Below are 23669 nucleotides of genomic sequence, written 5' to 3' on the forward strand. Positions count from 1 at the left end.
CGGTTTGACCAATTTGTTAATCTAAGGGAACTGTATCTTGCATTTTGTGTGGATTGTTTCAAAACATCGAAATCTAATTACAAGAAGCGCCGTGCCTCACATTTCCATAGAAGAGATTAAGTCGGTGAAGAAAACTTATGATCATTACGAATAAAACACCTTTGAGAATCGAAATTATCTATGTGACCTCTGAAAACAGTCCTTATGAGAGTCACGGGTGTTTCAGAGTGTGGGTCCTTATTTCTTAATGAGGCTCGAACATCCGAAGCCCGTATTCTGAAACGCTTCGCTCTCTCACTACGACAATTTTCAAAGGCCGCTGAGATGATAAGTCGGTCCTCAAGTACGTTTCTCCTGTTAATAAAGTAGAAATCTTGTTAATCTGTCCCTAAAATCATAAAAGCAGCCTTAGAAATCTGTATAACTTCAACAAAAACCCTTTGAATGTAGTGGAGGTGCGGCGCAGTAGCGTTTCAGAATATGGTCCTGAACACCGCCACCTCCCGACAGTCCCAAGGCTTTCGTTCCAGTCTGCTTGGCTCGCTGATACTGTTAAGTGTGTATGTTTAAAGGACCGTGGAATTAGGTCTCCTTCCGGTATGCTTGACGTGGGGGGAGAGAGAGAGAGAGAGAGAGAGAGAGAGAGAGAGAGAGAGAGAGAGAGAGAGAGAGAGAGTCCAAATAACAAATGAAACAAAATAAATGCATAAATAGATAAATGCACGTATGAATCAATAAATAAACAAAATAAAAGAAGAGAGAATAAAGACATACAAATAACACTGCGGTCAAAATTCTCACTCATACTCACAAAAATAGTAGTAGTAGTAGTAGTAGTAGTAGTAGTAGTAGTAGTAGTAGTAGTAGTAGTAGTAGTAGTAGTAGTAGTAGTAGTAATAACGGAGGCTTTTAAATAACTTTCTCCCTCTTCCACTTCGCTAATCCAAGTGTGGAGGGGAAGAGAAATAAAAGTACAAAGTGATACTAGTGGAGGGGGAGGCAAGCTTTCTTCCAATACTCTCTCTCTCTCTCTCTCTCTCTCTCTCTCTCTCTCTCTCTCTCTCGTGTTTACTTTTCAAGAGAGAAAGAGAGAGAGAGAGAGGTGAAATGGTACGGCATGCGGATGAAAGACGTGACAGAAAAGTAACGTCATCAAACATGAATCTGTGTCTTGCATTCACCCGTTATGTCCCAGTGAGGGTGGAATGCTCATGTTGAAACTGAGGCGTCCTTTGTAGCGGCACCAGAACATGCTTATGCCTTTCCAAACTCCACTTCATATCCTCCACCGAACCCATCGCCGAGACAACACATCCCGGTGAACAGTGATAGAATTTAACGTTTCACTGCGATGTGCACCAACTCGCGACATACCATAATCTGAAACACTTCTGCGCCCCACCTCCAGTGTTTCAAAAGGCTCTAGGTGAAGCTACACGGGTTTTCAAGAGTTTTTACGGTTCAAGTGACAATGATAACGTGCATAAATAAACTATTAGAAAGGGTGAGATAAATGCGACAACGTGTGCTTTAAAATATGTCAGGATGGAAAGAATACCGAGATTTGAAGGCACAGAACGGCCAGATGGAGTGTTCGCATTCGGTATTTGTATTCGCATACATTATACAGTATCAGGGTTCATTTGTATTCGCATACACTGTGCATTATCTAGGTATATTCATATTCGAAAATTTGCGCCTAGAAATCAGTCTTCCCATTCGTTTTAGAATATTTTGGGAGAATATTCCCATTCTTTAAATAATCAGACGAACACTGCCAATTTATAATCAGAGAAAACCGTTAGTCTTGTTTTGTTTTCTGGATGGAAGGACACAGTACAGCTATTCGCAGGATGTCACGACCCCCTTTAGCCTGCCAACCTGCCGCCGCCCTCACAGGGAGGAGTCCTGGATGTGACTCGCTTGCCACGTGGCAGAAGCCGACGGTAGGGTTGTCCAGGCCGAAGCAGGGTCTTTATTTTTATTCTCTACTGTTCTTTTACCACAAGAATAATACATGTATGTACACTTACGCAAGGCATGGTGGAGGTTACAATGAATTCAGCACCTGAGTAAACAGCGCGGCAGACTTTCTATTGCCTTTAAAAATGCTAAAGAAAAAATTACACCGATATCTTCTGACTGCAAGGTAAGGTTTGATTTTCTTTCTAGTTTTGTTATATAACAGTTGTCGCGGGCTCACGAATACCGCAATTTGTGATGTTTCTTCCTCCTCCTCCTCCATCACCAGTCACAAGTCACTGTTCATGAAGCCGTTTCACCACACTATAGCTTAAGGACAATGATTAACCAAATGACATCAATGTGCATTTCACGGAAAAGTGTTCATGACTGATTTTACGAATACCTTCATGAGGTCTTTGTATTCGTATTAGAATAATAGTACTTCAGTTTATTAGTATTCGTGGGAGTTTGAAGTATTTGTATTCAAATACACAACTCATGTATCCACACATTTCCTGACAAAGACCCGCGTCACCTCTCAACTCACTCTCTGCAGAGCATCGCCCCGCACAGCACTGCACACCTTGCCCTGCATTCCCGGGCAGTTCAGCCCCTCCACTGTACGCAGACTTTAATGGAGGTTGGTGGCTTTTTTTTTTTCAGGAATGATCTCATGACTCCATTTTTATCAAAGAGAAAGAGAGAGAGAGAGAGAGAGAAAAAAACTAATGGCAAGCCGACTAATAGTGTTTATGAGAATAACATCACAATTAAAACAAGTCCCAATAATTGTGGCTTGTAAGTGTAAGGGATAAAATTAAAATTACACTTGGTAATCTGCCCCCAAGATGCGTTACTGCGAAGATCGTGACTGTGTTAGGTAGGCAGAAAGGCTGAAAAAGGTTACTAAAACAAACATCACCGCCACCCGCTGCCCTCCTTCCCACCAGCCAGCCAATCAGGCAGCCAGAGCCCAGCAGCTGACCAGTCCACTAGGCAGTGCAAAGGGAGAAGCAGGTCAGGAAAGCGTTGCCTCGCACTCACATCTCGCCGTGAGGGAGAAACTCTTTAGCAGCAAAACGTCGGTAAAAGTGAACTGAAACTATTTTATTCTCTCTCTCTCTCTCTCTCTCTCTCTCTCTCTCTCTCTCTCTCTCTCTCTCTCTCTCTCTCTCTCTCTCTCTTTCAAGCGTCAAGGCGTCCAGTGCGTGCAGGACACAGTGCCACCAGTGTCCACACAGCAGTGTGAATTACCACTCTCGGTCTGCGCTGCTCTTCACGCCGCACCGCACCTCGCCCTGCGGAGGTACTTGCTACACGGAGTAACTCGAGGTAAGCGATAAGTGTAGATCCAACAGTCGCGAGCGACCTTATTCCGGCGGCAGATTCAAGGCGCCCGGGCAGAGTACAGCTTGGCATGCGTCCTCCACTGTTTGACTACTTTCCATGTCCAGCTAGAGAGTGACCTGTATTTTCAAAACGCTGTGGACCTTCATTATGACTATTTTCAAAGGCCAAAGAAATAATAAGGTTGGTTTTCATGGATGTTTTCTTGCCAGTGATAATGAAGAATCCTTGGTAAATTAACATTACAATCACAAAAACACAATTTGAGACTCACGGTAATTTCCACTAGATCCTGTTAAAATGCAGTAGATAAGGCGACGAAACATTTCACAATGTGGTTCACAACTTCATTATACTGAGGTGACGCACTCCTGGCTATATAACACTGACCCATTCCAAGGAAGAGGAATTACTGTGGAGGCTGCACCGGTTGTTATTCAGATACACAGGATTCAGAGCAGTCTTTGCACAGGCACCACTGGAGTAACCTTAAACGATTTTACTGAATAAAAAATAAATCCAGAGGCACAAAATCTTAGAAATTTATATTTACGCTTTTATTTATTTATTTTTATTTATTTATTTATTATTCTTAAGCCTGGAGAGGTGCCACAGCAGATATAAGATTAAAACGAGAAAGACACGCATGAAACTACAAGCTTTTACCAAACTTGAATGCATCAGGGACGTCATTTTCTTTTCACTTTGGCGTTTCATCGTTATTATAATCAAATCTGTAGTAACAACGTATAATAAGAGACAGTTTAATATAATAAAGAAAATTAAAGCTATACATAACGAATTCATGATCGTTTGCCTGGTGTGTGTGTGTGTGTGTGTGTGTGTGTGTGTGTGTGTGTGTGTGTGTGTGTGTGTGTGTTTCAGTGACCTACCTCCTGATCCGGCGCGGTCATTGTGGACTTAACGGCGTGCTCAAGTGACGTCTGCCTTCCTCCCTCACCTGGCCGCGCGGCGACTCTTTCACTGTGCGTACACCTGTGACAGGATTACAGCTGTTACACACACACACACACCATTACGTACCAGTGATGCAAATCTTTACTACTCATTTAACGGTTATGGTTTGTTTGCTTTCTCAGTTATATTTCGTTACGTCAAATTCGATCATGATTACGAGACGACCAAGATACGCGGAAATTGAGAGAGCGTTTGGTAAAATATATCAGTTTGTCACGTGTTTTCTCACATTACAGATAATGGAGGAAGAAATATGGGAGGAGGATGCATTAGCCTAATTCAAATCACACACACACACACACACACACACACACACACACACACACACACACACACACACACACACACACACTGAATGAGAATAATTTACAGAGACAGGAAGAAACGAACCAAATTCAAATCACGTCTTCAACTATTTACGAGGATAAGTACACACACACCCATCCACCTATAGCGTGCTAACTCTCCTGAGAAGCTGGCATGTAAGCACGCCACCTCTCCCTCTCACTTGCTCCCACCACCAGCGTCTTGCCAGTACCTGCTCGCTCGCTTCCAGTCCTGTACTCACATTCATCCACTTTGAACGGCCCCGCGACGCCCTCTTCACTCCAACTTCTTGAGACTTACAGGTAAACTCTCTCTCTCTCTCTCTCTCTCTCTCTCTCTCTCTCTCTCTCTCTCTCTCTCTCTCTCTCTCTCTCTCTCTCTCTCTCTCTCTCTCTCTCTCTCTCAGTAACCAAGAACATTTAAAGCTTCAGTGATGTCTGTGATGCTCTGAGCCACGCCCCCGACCCCGCTACGACCGCTGACCCTTGGTGGCGTAAGGTCGCTGTGCCACTCAGGGCGGTACAACGGGACAGCCGCACTCCGTCAAACAAGTCTCACCTTTCCCACAATAATGATGCATCCAGGGAGCGTAAAGGCGTATTAAGGAACTCTCACACCTCTGACCTCCAACAGAAGATATATTTGTGACTGTTTTGTGTATGCGTGGTGCTGTCAGTGTTACCAGCCCACAACAACCTCCCACTCCCAGTCTTATCAGTGTTTCATTTCCTCTCATGCAGGAGGTTCACGCAGTCCTATATGTCACGCCTCGCAAAATCTCTCCTCTCCCTGAGCGTGGCATTTTTCACCTGCATGCTGTGGTGAGTGTCTTGGCCAGCACGTACAGTCTATATTTTGGTAGTCTTACTACTGCCAGTACTTCATCACTTAACCTTGTGGTGTGGTGGCGTTGCAGGAGCGGAGGCCCGGACAGGACGGCACCCAGGTGGGCCCTCGTCACCCCTGCCGGTGAGGCGTCAGGAGTCAAGCACTACCGCACTGGGTAGCAACTGAGCTGGCCTGACATCTGGCGGCAATTCATCCCACGAGTTTTGCGGGTTTCAATGTTACATTTTTCTATACTTATAAAATTTAGCGGGTACCCTTGACAATTAGTGGTTTGAAAGTGGCATTATATAAGAAATAATAATAATAATAAAATAATAATAATAATAATAATAATAATAATAATAATAATAATAATAATAATAATAATAATAATAATAATAATGGCATAAATAAAACCGTAACTATCCTCCGCACGAAACATACGTAGAGTTTACTCTTCACTAAACAACTCATCCAACCAGTGTAAGACTAACATGCTACATACATGCCGAAATGTTTTAATACACAACTTGAAGCACATTTCAAAGTTCGTATATATATATATATATATATATATATATATATATATATATATATATATATATATATATATATATATATATATATATATATATATATATACTTCTGAAATAAATTGATGGAAAGTATAACATACATTATACCGTTTTTCGATCCCTATCCCTTACAAGACCGTGAATATTACATAACCCTGATTTATTTTCTAATGAAAGTTTGGTGTTCATCATAATATATATATATTTTTTTTTTACTCGTTCTTGATGGAATGCCCTCAATTCCCACACCGGCACCTCAGCTCACAGCCTGCCGCCAGATGTCAGGTCTGCCCAGCACACCCGCGTGACAGGCAGCATTAGCAGGCCAACCACCAAGTATTTCAATATTAGATAAACTGATGGAAGAAAAATAAAATAAAATTAAGAAATAAAAATCTTTAAACACACACACACACACACACACACACACACACACACACACACACACACACACACACACACACACACACACACACACTTTCAAGTAAAAAGAACAACTAATTAAGAGCTTGCATGAACATAAGCATCCAGAACAGCTGTAACCCAATATACTGACTCAAAGGCTATGAAACATCCACGCATTTGCATAAATTTCTCAACACACTTTTCTACTGAATTTCTCATCTGTTGCGCACCTTCAGAAACAAGCGAGATGACGCAGCCAGGTCGTGAGGTCAACACAGGGAGGCCTAAAAAGACGGGGGCGGAGTCTGGCGGTGACGAGGAGCGCCAGCGAACTCTGCGGTGGGAGGCCGAGCAGAGGCGCCGGAAAACGACCCTCAGGCAGGCGTGTCGTGAGTGGTCACCCAAGGCGAGGGAGTACCTTCCGAGGAGCATGACGGACATGAGCTTCCTCCTGGTGGATGATCGTCACAAGGCTCTCTACTGCTTTGTGCCCAAGGTATAGCTTGTGCTCTTTTTGGCATCGCTTGAGACCTCTAACCACACACGCAAACGATAAGATAGTGGTGGAAAGCTTTGACCTCAGTCAGGTCACACAGCAGGTACTATCTCACAGCCTTATACTCTGAGATACAAAGACACGAACGGACATGCCTGCACACAAGACGTCTAGCAGCATCAGCCAGCCTTCTTAGGGATTGACAGGTACATAATTCATATATCTTGAAGCAAGTCCTTAGTATTCAGATTGAGTCGAAAGACAAGGAACAAAGAACATCAATGAAAACTTAAGACGGGAAGACCGAACATCATGAGTGAAGGTAAAATCTTGGAGCCAGATTAAATTAGTACATGAAAACCTGTTGGTGACGCAAGGCACACACTAGTGATTGAGGATTTGTTGTCCCTGACACTTAAGAACACTCACCACCCCTGACCCTGCAGCACATGTGGCCCCGCTATGGTGGCGCCTTAACCCTTTGGCTCCCATGGCTCCTCCTCAAGCTTAATTAATGAAATGGTGTGGCGTGAGTTTCACTTATTATTTCAAGAGAAACCACTGACAACAAAAGTGACTGGTAGAAACTATAGTGTCTGAAGTTAGATCTTTGCTCGCTAGAATGATCATGGCTTATCAGTTTGAAGCAACAAGTGTCAGCAGCAATCACAGGGATAGTGAGGGATCAGTGAGACCCTTTCATGTGTATGGCTTCCACACTGGCAACAATACTCTTGCCCTGCATTATACCATCATTACATGGCATTGTGGCACTTGCTCCACACCTTCCTACCCCACCTGTGTTCTTACATCACTCCTTCCCACAGGTGAGCTGCACCGCCTGGAAGAGCATCTGGATGATCCTAACGGGGATGACCACCATTAAGAACCCGCTGGACATCAAGAAATTTGTGCCACATTTGCTGCACAATAAAATGATGTTGGTGAAACAGCCGTATAATGTGAGTCCACCTCTCGTTCTGCCCATTCTAACCTTTTCATGAACATCATTAAAGACGTAATACACATCATGGCGCGCATTTGTGTTTATTTTTTTTCTCAGCTAATGACTTGATATGGGGCCCATCTGTAACGTAAAAAAAAAAATGTGTATAAAGGATAGTAATATTGGCGCAGAAAGTTTAGCTGCGACGTACTTTTTTGCGGGGATTACTCTCTCCATCCTATCTGGCATTAACACCCGCATGATTCTAAAATGTCAGTTTACAAAAGGAAAAAAACAAAAAACTAATACTGCAAATGAGACAAGTCTATTATCACACCACTGCTTTTATCATAATTTTGCCACAATGGTAAAGTGTGTGCATGTGTGTAAGAATGAGATTAACCCTCTCTCTCTCACCAGGTTTCAGTGCTGCAAAACAAGCTCAACACCTACACGAAGTTACTGATAGTTCGGGACCCTTATGAGCGCCTCCTCTCGGCCTACAGAAACAAGCTGGAGCACGGCAAGAACCATACGTTCTGGGGACAATATGTCAACAACATCATAAAATACAACAAGAAACATGGAATGGGTGCCAACACAGAAGTCACCTTCACAGCATTTGTGAATTATGTGAATGGCTTCTCCAAGCCTCACTTGAATGAACACTGGAGGCCTTACCACCAACTCTGTTTCCCTTGTGCTATAAAATATGATGTTATTGCCAAATACGAAACATTGGCAGACGACTCCGAACGTTTCTTGCGGTTAATTGGGGCTCCTGATTATCTTCACTATCCACCCTTTGTGCCAAGTAAAACCGCATCCCTCCTGCCTCAATACATGGCTAATCTGTCCCAAGCACAACGCCATGACCTGTATCAGGTGTATCGGCGAGACTTTGAGGCATTCGAATATCAGCCTTTTGGCGGTTTGGTTTAGGGGTGCACATTGCAGTCCATCCAAAAGAACACACAAAAATGTAGTGCTTAGAAATAATAATGCAGGTCTTTCTGGAATGTTGAAAGATATTCAGGGGCAGGGAAAGAAACCCGGCACATGAAGCGTTTCTGGCCTATAACGTGAGTGTCGTAAAGCAGTCCATGTACGTGAACATTTCTATAACTCCATACTGGACTGATCTGTGAATGTGAGGCAGTTTAGTAACTCCTTGTGGAGGAAGCAGCTGGACTGGTAGTGCTTTTCCAAGTGATCTTGTGCAAATAAAGGTAGAATGATAAAATTTTGCATTGGTGAACAAACAAAATGTTTTGGAAGAACACATAAACCCTTTTGCATTAGAATCTTGTGGCAAAATGCAGTTAAAGTTCGGCCAATGTGTGACAACCATAACTTTATTCAAAATAATCAAGTTTCATTTAGGTTTGAGATATAAATACTAAGTTTGTTTTTATCATGACGTGTGCGCGTGCGTGCGTGCGCGCGTGTATACTTGGCCACTTCACGTTTTCTTCATTTGATCTTCAAAAACTCCGTCCACTACATTCAGATCGTTAACTCTTTTCATCCCATCATTTTCCACCGTCCTCTCAATATGTCCAAATCCTCTCACTCTAATTCTTATCACTTAACTAATGCACATCAGGTCTGTTGTTCACTAAAGTACCACACATCCATCATCTATCTTATAATCCTCATCTCCATCTGATTTTACCAGTAGACTTTGTCCTTCACTTTCCAGGTTTCACAGCATTTCTTACACAGACCTTAGATGTAAGAGAGAGGCAAAAGTTCCCAGAACTCGTCCCATCCTTTTCTAACTTAAATACATTTGTACCATTTGAACACAGGTATTATGAGGGATCACATGTTTCCTCCCAATGACAAGCCAACCCGACGGCATGAGAAAGGCACATGACTGTCATGAATAGTCTCCGATACGTGGTTGTGGGTGTGAATTTTTGTGGTAACTTGAGGACAAGACCGTCAGAGTTCACTAGTAAGGGTGAGGATGGCATTTTGAAGCCGATAAAAGGATACATTTAGCGCATTACAAGATCATTTGCACATTGGTTAGTAGCCATGCACTGCCGCAGGCTGATGGATCCATTTTTAGGTCGACCCAAGCCACTAATGTTGCACTCTATCACGATATGGCCTCAATCAAACACATTGGTCCGATTCTTTCGGGGTTTGTTTTCTTTCACGCTATATCCCAATCGCTGAAAAAACCTACATACTTTATCATGCAACATCCCCACAAAACAGAAACGTGTTACTTACAGTAGCACCGGCACAATGGATCCTGCGAGAGTTCACCCGCATGATGAGCCACAACGCAGCGGCCATGCGGCAGTCAGCTGGAGCAAGGTGCGGCGCAGCGGTGTTGTTCTTTCTTCCCTTCCAAGGTTGACAGGTTTCGTTCTTACTTTTTTTCCCCCACTTTTTTCCCACGCGCATCGTATTTTTTTTTTACGTTTTAACATTATTGCATTTCATCCACGCAATTCTGGCAATAAATGGTAATATTTTGTATGTGTGATATGCAAAGTACAAACATGAATGGTATGGCGAAGCAATTGTCTGGATGCATTTATTACAGTTACATATCGTTAAAAGTAATGCTTACATTGTTACATATCGTTAAAAGTATGCCTTAAAAGATTATTATGTTCATTAGTTTGCAGTGACTACAGTAGATGTGATTGAGCAAGTTGAAACATTTTGGCCAGTCAATTCATGGTCAAAATTCACCTTTATGAAGCAAGTGAATGTTTTGAGTTGAGTGAGTGTGCTGCTGATTTTGGTTAGAGGTGAACTTGGTTCCTATGTAGTAACCTGACAAGAGTTACATAGACAGGGTTTATGACGGTTTTATGTACAGTAGTATGGCTCGCACCCTTAAATGTACTGGAGTTTTAAGGAGACTATTTTCATAAGCCACAGAGATTAGTAGTCCAATTTTCATGGGTATTATTCCTATTCGTGATGCATTACCCATGTTCAACTATTACAGAAATATTTAAAGGTCGAAGTAAGACTCCATAACATTTGAGAATAATCCTTCATGTCCAGCCACGATCCCAAAAGTGGGTAAATTGAAAATGAGTAATAAGGATCTCTGTAAAATCTTAATGAGGTAGCATTATTGTATTTTTGTACATTTATAAACTAACTTCAACTATACATAACAAATCTTTGAATTGTACTTTCTTTGTGAGAAAGAAAATATCTAAATCATATTTCTGGATTGTTGAGACATTACATACTCACTGTGAATGTTTTTTAAATGTTGTGACAATAGTGTGAAAGTCTGCAGACCCTGCCACAAGACATGGGCAAGTGAAGGTACAAGGACTTGAAATAGTGTTTGTAGAAAGTTGTGAAAAACATTCCACAATATGCACAAATACATAATTTTGTGACAGTATCTTAGTGACAGACATGCAACAATCCAGAGATAATACATGATAAATACTTGTCTCAATCTGAACACTGAACACATTTCAGAACAGCAAACTACTGGCAGCAGGAAAACCACCTGGAGTGCAGCAATTAAGCATAGTGACTGCAGCAACTCCATCTGATAACTGTCATGTACAACAAGGAGAGATATAACAGCAGAGTAAAAATAAAAGCAAAGGTACTTCTCTACTTCCATATCCTGAAAATGTTACCTATACTGGATGATTGATGGATATAAACAGTGAAGCAAAGGATGGCAGTAACATCCTCTGCATGAAACTGACATTTTTGTGGAACTCTAGTTATGGAATATATTTGGAATCACTGCTAAACACAAGTTATAATTTAAGATGCCACAAAACATGGAGCACCATTGTGTAAGTAAAACAGAGATAGTGGAAGAATAAGATAACAAGAATGTAAGAGTATAACAAATATGAAAATATGAAAGTACGGCGACTTATATATGCATCCCTTCAAGGGACATCCTGAGAATGTGCACCAGACTAGACAAAAAAAATAACGTAAAAGTTTACTGAGCAACAAAAACAAGTGTAAAATTCATATACTTCTGGCAGTACCAACACACAACTGTGAAGAACAGAGCTTTGAAGATCTAACAATAAAGGTGCTGTACAACTACATGCAGTCTGGTGACTTTTAACAAGTGACCAAATTCAAATGGATGATTCCTGTTAAATGGACTGACACCAGAATTTTCCCATTCCTTTCAATATAACTCAAACTGACATCACCTGTTTTGTCACACCTAATGCCACAGACACAACTTCATAAATTATCACTAGGTTCCTTTGGCTGCCACTCCTTGCTCTTTTTCCTCCAGGATTACTTGATGAAGGAGCAGGTTTGGGGACGGCAAGAGACGCAGGGAAAACTCAACAATACAGGTACGTCCTTGTTCTTCCTCCACCAGATGAAATTCCTCACTGTCTTGGTTCTGAAAAGTGAAAAGTAAAAACAAATTAAAATTTTATTTATCAAAAAAATATATAACTAGAACTTTAGGCACTATGCACTCCATATTTTAGGAGATACTGAAAAGTAGTTACCAGCCCAGTAAAAGTCTCAGAAAAAATAGTGTTACCAACGAAATGCAGCTTATAAGTGGAGTGACACAACAGTCAAGGCCAGCAAAACGTCACTCACCCTTGTGATCATCTTGGCCTAATTAACAGTATGTCAGATTCCAATTTACCAAGAGTGTCCTGTCCTAAGTTCAATCCCCCGTGACAACTTCTCATGGATACTTTACCTTGCCTCCTAATCTATTTTTCGGTGTTTCCAAAATACTCCCAAGATATTTACAGATAAAACAAAGCAGAATATGAAATATTAACATAATTCATTATAAAGTTCCATATGGTAACATAATTCTACCAAAAAAAAAATAAAAAGAGAACATAGAGAAGGTAGATGCCTGACAAAGGTTCCTGTAGTGAAATGCACTATGTATAAAACACATGACACATCATTCACACTTTCATTATACACACTGCAATGCCTGTATGGTTTTACTGAGCCATGAGGAAACGCAAGGCTCTACATCAAGACTGACATCTAGAGATTTCAAAAAGTGAATACATATAATACATTTTGCCTTCATCTGGTACAAAATGCAATATGGAGAGAGACAAAACGGAGAACTGAAGAAAAAAGATACTGTGCTATCAATAAGTAACAAAATTGTATTAAACACTGAACATGAACTTCAAAAAAATATTACAATTCCAACACAGGCACATGCAAGTGAAACACAGAGTTCATTGTTATCTGAGCTAAAACTCACAACCCTAGAGCAATTTGCACAACTCATAGCACTCCACAGTATTCTGCATCGACAGACATTCAACGACCGACAGCATGACTTACTTTAGCCTTCCTCTCCACACTCCATACATAATGACACCAGGTTTTTGCAAAGGCCTTAATCTCATCCTTCTTCAGACTGCCAGTGCCTAAGGTCCATGATGCCAGAACACAGCATGGGTATGAGATTCGACAATCTACAAACAGGAATGAGGAATGAAATGTTGTGATAATGTCTAAGCAATATGAGTGAATGTGACCCATCAATCAGGTTTAATAATAATGATGTAATGAACAGTAAAAGTATGTATAATCAGGAGGAAGAAAAGGAGTGCATCAAACAGCTCACAAAGGGTAATGCTTAGCAGTGTCAAGGAAATAGTGATAAAAGCTGGAGAGTAGTCTGTGAACAAAAAACAAAAGAAAAATAATAATTTCAGTTATTTTTTACTTACTTTTTTTATGAATTCTTCAGGTTCATGATTATTTGATATAGAAAATTTTGTACTATATATATATATATATATATATATATATATATATATATATATATATATATATATATATATATATATATATATATATATATATATATATATATATATATATATATATATATATATATATATATATATATATATTTTTTTTTTTTTTTTTTTTTTTTTTTTTTTTTAAACATTCATGGTTATTTCTTTACACTTGTAGCAATAATCATTTGACAAAGGTGGAGTCACTGGACTGGTACAGCACACACCTGGGGAGTTTGAACAGAATTCAGCTGACTCCTGGGCAAGAGACAGAATTCTTGCTGCATTCACCAACTGACTTGCTGCATCTCTGATCAAAATACATTTATAAAAATAAATGCATGGATAAAGTATGCATTACATTAACTTGTTTCAATAAAATCATAAAAGAAAAAAAGTGCTTTAAGGAAAATGAAGCACAAATAGTTACAAGTGTCTTAAATGATTACAGTACCACACAAGTCCATGGCTTACATGTTTTCTCTGTAGCTGAAGGAGTGCAGATCATCAATAATAATGAGAGAAGGCCTGTCCCCGGCTGGTATCATGTGGAGGGAGGCTAAGTAGCCTGTCAACTCACATTCTTTTTGAGCATGTCTGAAGATCAGCAAATCACTGAATGGTGAGGCACTAACTTGTTGTGTAAAAATGAATTTTAAAACTAACACCTTTAATTATTTCCCAGAGGTAGGAAGGAAAGGCATTCCATCAAATTTTAAAAACTGTTTGATGTACAAGAATATGCTATAGTAAACTTATAATAAAACTGTTCATATTTTGAATGACCAAGTGATGTTAAGACCAATAATGTATTAATTTGGTGTGTGGACTTACAGTAGGAACATTCTGTACAAACAAGAACACTCATCATTCCCACATACAGAAATCTGACATTTTCCAGGAAGGAGGAAGACGGGTGAGGCATCCCATCCACACTGGGAGGCAGGCCCTGCAGCTTCTGTGGTGCAATGTACAGCACTTGACCATCTGCTGCTGCTTCACTTATTGCTGCCTGAGGATGAAGATTGGAGGATTCATAAGAAGACTTCTTTTAGAATATTCTAGTGCATATCCCTCATATCTATTGATGTATTACCTGGCTAACGATGCACCTTAAAAGTGGTAGCCAAGATAAGGCACCTACATAACACCTTGGTCTGTATTTTTAAAAGTCTAGGGTTCTTATTAGATTAACTTTTAAAGGCCACAGAGATTATTAATCTGGTTCTACTAAAGTCTGTTGCAAGTAGTTAAGATTAAAAGCAAACACATTTAAGAACATGTCCTTTGCTTTATCATCAATATAAAATTACAGAGGAGGAAGAGCCAATCACTTCACTCAGTACCTTTCAGCTGTCATTCATAAACACACAGGGAAAACAATGGTAGTATTTTTCATCCCAGCAGCAGTGAGTATGATGAGTTGATTTATCACAGTTTTTCCCTACTCTCAAAAATTCAGGTTGCTGGAAAATCTGAGTTATAAGCTGTTGGAGTAAGGGAATTTTACAGTACTACAACTAGGTAAGTTAGGTAATACACACACACACACACACACACACACACACACACACACACACACACACACACACACACACACACACACACACACACCTGCATTAACAATGCTGACTTGTTGCAGTGTGCAGGACCCAGGATGAATGTGGAGGGCATGGGGGAGAACCTTGTGCTGCGGTATCCAGCCAACACCTCACCTGAAGTTCCCAGTGGGAAGACTCTTTCCAAAACACCTGCCATTCTGCGGTGTTTTGTTTTTCTTTATTGTTGCTTCTGTTGGTGCATTACAGATTATATATTGTTGTAATATCTATAAATACATCCATGATAGGCATTAAAAATATATTTATTCAGAAATTAACCATCACCTAAAGGTTACTATAGCATAATCTACCTTGTTTTTACTTCAACATATTACTCTGTTGATTGTATAATGTCTAATTTCCCTCCCATTTCCTGCATGCTTTCCTTATAAAGACCCTCTAATGGGATCCATTATTCATCAGCTATTGCAGCAAGTTAATGAGTGACTTCAAATTTTTATTTTCACCGAGTCTTCAGCAGATCTTTGCTATTCCAAGAAGCATGTATTTATGTTTGCTTTCCTTTCTGCAATCAACAGAAAGATTCATGTAGTGCCGAGTCTCCTGCTGCCTCATGCATAACACATACTATTCACTCTTTTAACATGAAATTATCACAATTAAAGGGAAGAAAAATTATAAGGATGCAATTTTATTAAAAATTTTACTGATAAATAAAATTCAGTCACTGATTACATTGGATGTTTAACTACACAACAGCACACATTAAGTCTGTCTTTGTGTAACTGTCTTTGTGTGATGTATTTAAAGCAGTATAAAAATAAGTTATTTAAAAGACTGACTTAGAAGTTGCACATGTGGTCAATACAAGAATAGATCTTTAACATCACAACTATTTCCACCCATTGCAGAATTGGCAAGCATCAGTTGACCACCCCCTGCCTCCTCAACTCCTCCACCCGATGCTCAGTGTAGCCTAGCACCTCAGTGAGAACCTGGTGGGTATGCTGCCCCAGGAGTGGTGGTGCTGCCCGGACCTTATTCTGTGAGGCACTAAAGGTCACTGCAGGTCCCACCTGTTTCACTGAACCCACACCTGGATGCTGCACTTCCTCCACCAGCCCACTGTGAACCACTTGTGGGTCAGAGAACACCTGGGAGAGACTGTTGATGGGGGCGTAAGGGAAGGGGCACCCCTCCAACACTGCCAGCCATTCCTCAGTGGAACGCTTCCTAAAGGCTGCAGTGAGGGTTGCCAGGAGAGACTCCCGGTGCTCCACACGCAGTGCATTAGTGGAGTAGCGTTCATCTGTCTGTAGTTCAGGTAGGCCTAGGACACGGCACAGGGCAGAGAACTGGTCATTGCTCCCAGCAGCAATAGTGATGTGGCCATCAGCAGTTGGGAAGCCCTGGTAAGGTACAATACTCTCATGGGCAGTGCCCCATCGACGGGCTTCCCTGCCTCCATTAAGGTAGTTTGAAGCAAGGTTTACCATGCAAGATACCTGAGTAGACAACAAGTTACAGTCAATCCTTTGGCCACAGTCTGTCTTCTGCCTCTCCAGCAGGGCTGCCATGATGGCTCCATGAGCATATAATCCAGTGGCCAAGTCAGTCATGGCCACCCCAACTTTGCAGGGCTCCCCATCTCTAGGTCCTGTCACCCCAAGCAGACCCCCAAAGGAAGCAGCCATCACATCATACCCAGGACGGCTCTTGTACGGGCCTGAGGCACCATACCCTGAGATGGTGCAGTAGATCAAGCGTGGAGCAAGTGTTTGCAAGTCACTATACCCTAAGCCAAGGCGATCCAGTGCCCCGGGAACAAAGTTCTCCACAAGCACGTCACTGCAGCAGACAAGGTCCTGGACCACCTGCACTCCATCTGGCTGTTTCAGATCCACTGCCACACTCTTCTTGTTACGATTGACACTCAGGAAGTAACAGCTCTCTGTGCCCAGGAAGGGAGGGCCCCACGTGCGGGTGTCATCCCCAGAGCCTGGCCGCTCCACCTGGAGACATCACACTTCTCTCAGAATGATGAAGCAACACTGTCAACTTATTATCCATGAGCCAGCAGTAATGTTGGTAAGATCCTTTTGTATATTGCACACCATGAATGATTTAGACCCCAACTGTGATTCCAAGCAGAAGCACCACTCTAATAGTGGAAACTATTATAGAATTTGTTAATTTAACTCAGGATCCTTAAGGCAATGACAAAATAAGATTCACCAAGGAATTGAGTGTGCATTACCTTGATGACCTCAGCTCCCAGGTCACTGAGGACCATTGTGGCAAATGGTCCTGCCAATATCCGGGTTAAGTCAACAATCCTGACTCCTGAGAGAGGACCATCTTGAGCTGAGAGAGAAATGTCCAGGAAAGCATTTGTTTATTTAATTTTCATCAACTTTCTTCTATCACACACACACACACACACACACACACAATATATAAATACATATATAGATAGATAGATAGATGAAAAGATAGACAGACAAATAGATAGATGAATGAATAGATAGATGGATAGACAGATATAGATATATACATATAAATATTTAGATCATTGCTAATGTACAATATTCTAATGCAAATTGTGTAACATGAGAGATATATACACCTCCAAGTCACATGTAACACAAAGGACTCAAGATGCAGCAGCAGATCTGCCACCACCACTGCTACCCCTCTCCCACACCCACACTCATGCCAGGATCATGTTTTTATTAATACTGATGTCATATTTTCACCATAACCTCTAGATCCTCCAATACACTTTACCATGATTATTTGTAAAAATACACAATAGATAATACTTGTGCATCAACAAAATAAATGTTTGTTTTCTGCAGTAGTGGTGATATGGAGGCAGAAGGCTTGAGCATGTTGTGATGACACAGCAATGGCACTCATGTTGGTGATACTCAGGAGTAGGGAAGATGGAGTGAGAGGCCACTCCTTAAAATCCATCACTATTTTACTTTATAAAATAAAGTATTTATAAATACATGTGTTAAGGGCTTTCCTTTACTAAATGAAGGCCATATAGGGGTATAGAGTACTTACCACCATAGGTGGTTCAGTTTTTTTTATTAGGGCCACACCAATTATTAGGGAATTTTCAACATTCACCGATGCCTTTATTACCTAAGCCCCACAAATGTTGAAGGTACACAAACATACATGTACACCACACACACGCACACATACACATGATAATACATGACATTACCCACAGTATGGCAGAGTTACGTAGTATGTACTACATCTGCAAACTTATGATTTACTCTGAGCAACGATTGGCTGTTATTTGTCTCACATCACAAATCTGTTTTCTCATTGCAACTAATGAACACAAAATTACTTTCCTTCAAATATTAATAGTAAAAGTAAGAATTACTTTCACTTATTTACAGTAAAGCATCATACATTAAATAATTACAGAAAATGTCCATAAAATTGTTTTGGTTTATCTCTCATGATATCTCATCAAAAGACTAAAGTATGTATAATTTTCAGAGACACTACAGATAATAAATTGTCCTTAAGTTAATTTTCTCAAACTTAATGTTTGCTAGGGTACTGCAGTAAAAAGCTCTTGCCTACTGGAAGAATGCCTGGCTGGTAGGATGGAGACAGATGCTGCAGGAAGGCAGGCGTGATGTCCCTTGACCCAACGCACCACTGTGAAAGTACGTGCTGTCAAGTGACGAGTCAGCCGCCAGCACATGTTTCCACACACCTGCTGCATGCTGCGGATAAAAGGCAGTTCATGGCAGCAACTTTGTCATGTGACATACACATGGCTAAGTAAAAAATATAGCCATTTAACTAAATTTCTGTTCTTTCCGATGACTGCTCATCCTTCTCTCATCTTCTTGCTTACTTGAACACTGTCTTCTTATTTCACATGGTCATCCTTGTGCATCCACCACATCCATCACACTCATGTGCACATTTCTGGTCATCTCACACTCTGCCATCCTTCCTGTTGGCAAACCACCAAGGTGTCGCACATGAATCCCTCAATCTCTCCATATTTGATTTTCTTTACCCTTACTTGACTTGCAAACATATTAGATGCATTTTCACTTTCACCATCACTATCCACTCTTTGTACAAACAGGAATTTCTCTATATATATCTGCCAATGCAGCTACACACTTATACTTTTCATCAGTACTCATTTCCTACTGTTTGTTCATTTTTATTTATTTATTTATTTATTTTTTTTTTCTTTTTGCAGTCTTTTTGGTCTTCTTAACTTCTAAGCAATGGGTGTCTGGCATGAGAACCTCTTCTTATAATGAGGGTTTTTACAGAAAAATCTTTCTTATTCTTGTAAGTATATTTCCTTTAATTAATACAGATCCTAGAATAATGAAACACATAACCTAAGAAACATCTATCCCTCTCCTTCCTAATGGTGCTTTTGTCAGACTCGTTATTTTAGTTCACGCGGCAGTAAAGGTTGATTAACAATATATCACGAGCCGCTCCTCAAGGGTGGTGGCCAGTGTGTGTTCATTAAAGTGGACATGGCTCTGGCTACAGATCACACGCCTGCAGCTCCTGCCTTGTCTTGCCCCATCTGCCCCTCACCTCTCCCCAAATCTCAAAAGGAATGCTCTTCCACTGTGCCCAGAAGTTCCATAAATGTGATTCATTGTCTAACAGCACTTACAGGGAGTGGACAAATTGTGTTTGCACTTAGCCATGTATCGGGACGAAGGCAGATCCTTCCATGATTCTTGCTTTATAATGACTACCAGACGGAAAGTCACAAAAAAAGTGGTATGGAGCAGCTTTGTCAGTTTTGCAAAATAGTTTCAAAAAAATTTCTCTCCTACCTCCATTTGATTTAAGGGAGGTAAATTGATTGGCACATATATGCATCACCTGTCAGAGCCCTGAGGTGTACAACACCTCATGATAATGTAAGGAGACAAGTCCTTTTGAACTCTAAAATCAAAGACTTTTCAAGAGAAAAAAGACAAAATGTCCATTCTGGAGTGTGACACCAAACCCATTAACTTCTCTGCAGCCATAATGAAAGAAATGCACATTTTCTTCTCCCTAACTTTTATAAACAGAACACCAAGTAAACTGAACTAATGGTGTAACAGCTGCACAATTTTAAGTTAATGCCCTTACTAGGCTACTGCTTTCCACCAAAGGCTTGCTACTCAGACTTGCTGCTTGTGCTTTTAGAATCTTGCCCAGCGTGACATGTTCAAAAGAATGGCAACCAAGAGATGGTAAAAGAAGCCAGAGGAGGCAAAAAAATTACAAGGAGAGATGATATACATTTTGGTGATGTAGTCTGTAACAGACAGGCAGACAACAAAAATATAAGAAGGTATAGTGCAATGGCTGGTATGCCAAGCTACAAATCTGTGAGCCCAGGTTTGAATCCAGGCTGTGGCAGTTGACACGGCTCACCCAGCCAAAACGCATAAAAATATAAAGGAAATGCATGTTACTTCAACCGAAGCCCAATGAAAGGGGGTTAATTTTTGCAATCACAGCTCCAAGCCGATCTGTATAATAATTATGTACAACACAGTTTATATAACCAAAATGTTACACATGTCATATGGTTTGTCTCCCTCACTGTATGCTAGCCTGGTGTGCGTGACTGACACACACACACACACACACACACACACACACACACACACACACACACACACCACCACCACCACCACCAGCACCACTGACCTCACACCATCATTCACCACAACACCTGTAACATTTACTTCCACTTACCTCGCCTCAGCCACACTGTCATCACAATTGCTCCCAACACCACCATCCCCTCACCTTGCTCCTTGAGTGTAGCACAGTTAGACGCAAAACAGGCCTCCTGAATAATGATGAAGACAACAGCACACAACCAGACCAGCTGCTACTTCTACTAATGTGTCACCTCGACTCTTGATCTTGATCTTGATCTTGATGGTACAGGTGGCACAGGATCACTCCTGAGCCAGGCCTTTGGATCGGCAACTCCTGTAGAAAGGGGAAAAAAAAAAAAAGAGAAACGAACAGCATCCTCTATCCTAATTGTTCATACACCTGGCACGCCACATTCTCTCCAGAAACTCTTTCACCGCCTCAATCATCCTTTCATTGGCCTCTCTACCCAGTCCCAGCAACAACACCATCCATTCCTTTCCTGTCTTCTCCACTCTTTCATTCCTATCATGCCCTAACTCAGTCAGTATCACTTGCATCATCTCATTCCTGTCTCTGCCATACTTCACACACTCCAGCACCACATGTTCTACCGTCTCATCCTCTCCCATGTCACACTTTGCTGCGGGACTCAGACCACCTGTAACTCCTTGCATTCACATCCATACACTGTGGCTGTGCCCTCGCTCGGAAGAGAAGATCACCGCCCAGGCTTCCATCATACCACCTTTCATACCTCGGGGCCTCTTTCTCCTTGTACCATTCCAGGGTCTTCTTTCTTTCTATTTCATTCTTCCATTCATTCAGTCCCACACATTTCACTTCTTTGTCTATCTCTTTCTTCCATTTTCTCACATCCCATTCGGCTCCCACTCTGCCTCCTCTTGTTACCACCCATTCACGCTCATTTTGATTCCTCCCTGCCATTCTTACCGCCCACACAACTTGCAATCCATTCCTGTCTGTCATTCTCATGCATCTCTTCCTCCATTTGCTTCCACTTTCATTCCTTCCTTGCTATTCTTGCATCATCCATTCTCTCAAGCCTAATCTTGTACCTAAGTGTGGTTTTTGTGAGTCTTTCTCTAAAGGTGCTCCATCCCATGTCACCTCTCAAGGCTTCAACTGCTGTGCACCTCGGTGCACTCAGTGCCATCCTTGCTACTCTATTCTGGCCCACTTCTAACTTATCAATTTCACTTTCATTCCATGCAGTCACATCCATACCATACATTATACATGGCACAGCCACACTCTTCCACACTTCTCTCAACACATCATACTTACTTGATCTCATCCTTGCCGCGCTTCCCAATCGACCTACCCACTGGTTTACCATACCTATATATGTTATATATATATATATATATATATATATATATATATATATATATATATATATATATATATATATATATATATATATATATATATATATATTAGATAATACGGTATCTTTATTTTTTTTTTATTTAACCTTTATTTTTCCGCTCAATTTATTTCATGGTGTTAACAAAATAATGTGTCATCTTCATTTATGAACCCTCTTCTTGCACTGCTCTCTTATGTAATGTTTCTCAGAGCTTACATGTGACTGTAAGTCATTAATGCCTTTATGTGCCAGTGAGACAAATGTTCCTGGTTTACACACCAAACACTTGGCTTCCCACTCATCCCTGCCTTTTTTGAAGCACGGGAGTTTGTTCTGCATCTCTGCAGTGAATTTACACTTTCGTTTGGGCATCTTGACAAGAACAAGTAATAGTTGTAATAACGAGGTCACAAGGCCGCAAACAGTAATCCAAACTGACCCCTATCAGAGCTGGTGAAAGACTGGGGCGCGAGCGCAACGTCAAGTGAGGCGGCGTTGGGAAGGCTGCGAGCACTGACTTCATACAGGACCCATACACATCAGAGTCTTGACCGAAACCAAACCAAAGCAGCTGCCACTCGGTGAACCTCTCTCTCTCTCTCTCTCTCTCTCTCTCTCTCTCTCTCTCTCTCTCTCATCATTTCAACCCAAGGAAATTTAATAAATGTGATTTTTTAACTGTTAGTAATGATGAAAGGTGAAATTTTCCGGACATTTGAGGGATTTTCAAAAATCCCCTCGGACGCAGATTTCGTTATCTGATTTCCGGATATGTCCGGGAAAATCCGGACGTATGGCAACCCTAATCTAATATCATATTGGTTACCGGAAGTTAGGCAGTATTAATTGAGGCAAGGGAAAGGACTCGTTATTCAAATAAAAATATTAGATAAGCTGGAGATGTGTACGCTTTAGGAAGAGGATTAAACGGAGAAGGGAGAGAGTAATTTTCAAGGCCCATTACAGGCTGTTAACATATACCAGAGTATTTTGGAAATAATCGAAATGAGATGTCCGGACACTAGAGAATGCTGTCCCTGATTTAGGGGATATCACCTCAAGTCACATGTAACATAAGAATTAAAGGAAAAGAGAAAATTAAATTCTACATGAGAGGAAAACACCTTTCTTCTCAAAGTATTTCTAGTCACCGCCTCTTCACACACTACCGTTTCATTTCCTCCCACTTCCATTCCTTCCAAGCAGACCTCCAACTGTTATATTTCCAACTCTGGCATTCATACCACCTCATTCACATTTGTTCCAAAGTTCTGCAGACACTCAAGAAAGTTTCTCCCTCCTCTTCATCCTTCCCATTACTAGGTTCATAACTGTGCAAAATCTACACCTCTACTCCAGATTTCACTTTCACTCATATCAGTGTC

The 23669-nt window shown here is 41.0% G+C and overlaps 4 protein-coding genes across 8 annotated transcripts in view; 1 reads left to right on the forward strand and 3 right to left on the reverse strand.

Moving 5' to 3' along the window:
• Nucleotides 1-2542, reverse strand: part of LOC135089583 (zwei Ig domain protein zig-8-like) — a 53113-nt gene extending 50571 nt beyond the window's left edge. The window contains exon 1 of the mRNA XM_063985353.1: nt 2513-2542. The gene's annotated coding sequence lies outside the window, so the exon portion shown is untranslated. The remainder of the gene's footprint in view (nt 1-2512) is intronic.
• Nucleotides 2543-4548: 2006 nt separating this feature from the next.
• On the forward strand, nt 4549-11465 carry LOC135089585 (carbohydrate sulfotransferase 11-like). Of its 2 annotated transcripts, XM_063985358.1 has the most exons (6): nt 4549-4919; nt 5358-5438; nt 5534-5586; nt 6662-6921; nt 7749-7883; nt 8288-11465. In XM_063985358.1, exons 2-6 carry the CDS (start codon nt 5377-5379, stop codon nt 8807-8809), a joined length of 1032 nt encoding a protein of 343 aa, XP_063841428.1. In that variant the 5' UTR covers nt 4549-4919; nt 5358-5376; the 3' UTR covers nt 8810-11465. The 2 variants fall into 2 exon arrangements, with proteins under 2 accessions (XP_063841428.1, XP_063841429.1); XM_063985359.1 differs by lacking the exon at nt 4549-4919 and having other exon boundaries at nt 4968-5438.
• Nucleotides 10964-17143, reverse strand: LOC135089586 (uncharacterized). 2 transcript variants are annotated; one of them, XM_063985360.1, is made up of 7 exons: nt 17004-17143; nt 15262-15438; nt 14529-14659; nt 14122-14244; nt 13875-13957; nt 13184-13317; nt 10964-12251 (listed from the first exon to the last, which is right to left on the reverse strand). In XM_063985360.1, the coding sequence occupies exons 2-7, from the start codon at nt 15403-15405 to the stop codon at nt 12096-12098; spliced, it is 771 nt and encodes a 256-aa protein (XP_063841430.1). In that variant the 5' UTR covers nt 15406-15438; nt 17004-17143; the 3' UTR covers nt 10964-12095. The 2 variants fall into 2 exon arrangements, with proteins under 2 accessions (XP_063841430.1, XP_063841431.1); XM_063985361.1 differs by lacking the exon at nt 14122-14244.
• LOC135089584 (succinate--hydroxymethylglutarate CoA-transferase-like) lies at nt 15894-21671 on the reverse strand. Of its 3 annotated transcripts, XM_063985354.1 has the most exons (4): nt 21039-21671; nt 18822-18967; nt 17467-17573; nt 15894-17221 (listed from the first exon to the last, which is right to left on the reverse strand). In XM_063985354.1, the coding sequence occupies exons 2-4, from the start codon at nt 18964-18966 to the stop codon at nt 16133-16135; spliced, it is 1341 nt and encodes a 446-aa protein (XP_063841424.1). In that variant the 5' UTR covers nt 18967; nt 21039-21671; the 3' UTR covers nt 15894-16132. The 3 variants fall into 3 exon arrangements, with proteins under 3 accessions (XP_063841424.1, XP_063841425.1, XP_063841427.1); XM_063985355.1 differs by lacking the exon at nt 18822-18967 and having other exon boundaries at nt 21039-21661; XM_063985357.1 differs by lacking the exon at nt 21039-21671 and having other exon boundaries at nt 18818-18958.
• Between the last annotated feature and the right edge of the window lie 1998 nt (nt 21672-23669).

This window comes from Scylla paramamosain, chromosome 33 (genome assembly GCF_035594125.1).
Source record: "Scylla paramamosain isolate STU-SP2022 chromosome 33, ASM3559412v1, whole genome shotgun sequence".
NCBI lineage: Eukaryota > Metazoa > Arthropoda > Malacostraca > Decapoda > Portunidae > Scylla > Scylla paramamosain.